The 1,193-nt window shown below is 36.6% G+C and overlaps 1 protein-coding gene across 1 annotated transcript in view; it reads left to right on the top strand.

The window, feature by feature from the left end:
- Smarcc1 (SWI/SNF related, matrix associated, actin dependent regulator of chromatin subfamily c member 1) overlaps nt 1-1,193 on the top strand; it is a 175,053-nt gene that overhangs the window by 62,568 nt on the left and 111,292 nt on the right. Inside the window, exon 8 of the mRNA XM_023700647.1 lies at nt 1,028-1,040. Within this exon, the coding sequence (XP_023556415.1) occupies nt 1,028-1,040 (13 nt within the window). The remainder of the gene's footprint in view (nt 1-1,027; nt 1,041-1,193) is intronic.

Genomic DNA, 1,193 nt, shown 5'->3' with positions numbered 1-1,193 from the left:
TGTGAATTGTCTGACCTTAGGAGTTTTGATAATTCTGCATGCTAACCATTGTTCCTTACATGTGTTAGAAATGTTTCCTTACTAGCTAATCGTTGTGTTTTTGTGTTGAAGTCATCAAGGTATTGAAGATTATTTTCTAAAACATCTTTAGTTTTATCTTTCATATATATAGTCTTTAAACCATCTGTAATTATAATAGTAGTACAGTGATGTTTTATATTAAGGATTACATGTAGGATCTTGTGCATGCTAGGCAGGCAGCCTGCCATTGAGTTATTAATTTTACTATAATTGTATGTAAAAAATACTGTTTTCCATGGGCTACTGTATCAATTATGTCATGAAAAATGTTAAAGTTTGGTTCTCGGGTGTTTTTATGAAAAAATAATAGAGTTTGGACAGAACTCAGTGTAAATCTAAGTTTTATTCCTAGTTAGACTTGTAAGCAGTTTACTAAATCTCTGCCCTACTATGCTGATTAGGAAAACTGGAGATTGATACCTCCTTTGCTTCATCTTTCTCAGCAGATGTAAAGTGGATCATATGCATAAGACATTTAACATAGTATCATGGCACAATTAATAGCTGCTGGGTTCTATTTTTGTTTTTTGATTTGTCTTTGCTTTTTTGGACAGAGTCTTGCTCTGTGGTTTAGGCTGGTCATGAGTTTACTATGTAGCCCATGCTAGCCTTGAACTTAACAGTAATCCTCCTGTTTCAGCCTCCCAAGTACTGGGATAAAGGTGTGTACTATACTTACTAGTAATATATATGTGAGGTGCAACTTAGCCTTTTTAAAATTTTTTTAATTTCATTTCACTTAGTGTTTAAGAAACACAACACCACAGCCAAAACAGTCACTGGCCTTAGCATCTCAAGTAATTGGGCTTATAGGCATGCACCGCCACTGCTTATGGCTCTCCATTTTATTATCTCTCTGAAACATTAATTCAAACAAGAGAAGCAGTAAGGGAGGAGTAGGAAGAAGCCAGTGTCCCAGTCTCTCTCTACTGAACCCCATGTGTAGTTGCAAGGAGCAAGTGACAGGTGTCTGTCAGTGTGCTGTTGATCATTTTTAGAGTATTGATGGAGCTGGGTAAGTAGCTCAGCAGCACAGCATCTGCCTAGCAAGCATAGTATTGTATGATACCTAGTTCCCGCCTCCAAAAAACAAAACAAAAACACCCCACAGA

Source organism: Octodon degus, unplaced genomic scaffold (assembly GCF_000260255.1).
Source record: "Octodon degus isolate 3935 unplaced genomic scaffold, OctDeg1.0 scaffold00126, whole genome shotgun sequence".
Taxonomy (NCBI): Eukaryota; Metazoa; Chordata; class Mammalia; order Rodentia; family Octodontidae; genus Octodon; species Octodon degus.
Note: the sequence above shows the minus strand (reverse complement) of the source record. Positions and strands in the feature narration are given on the sequence as shown.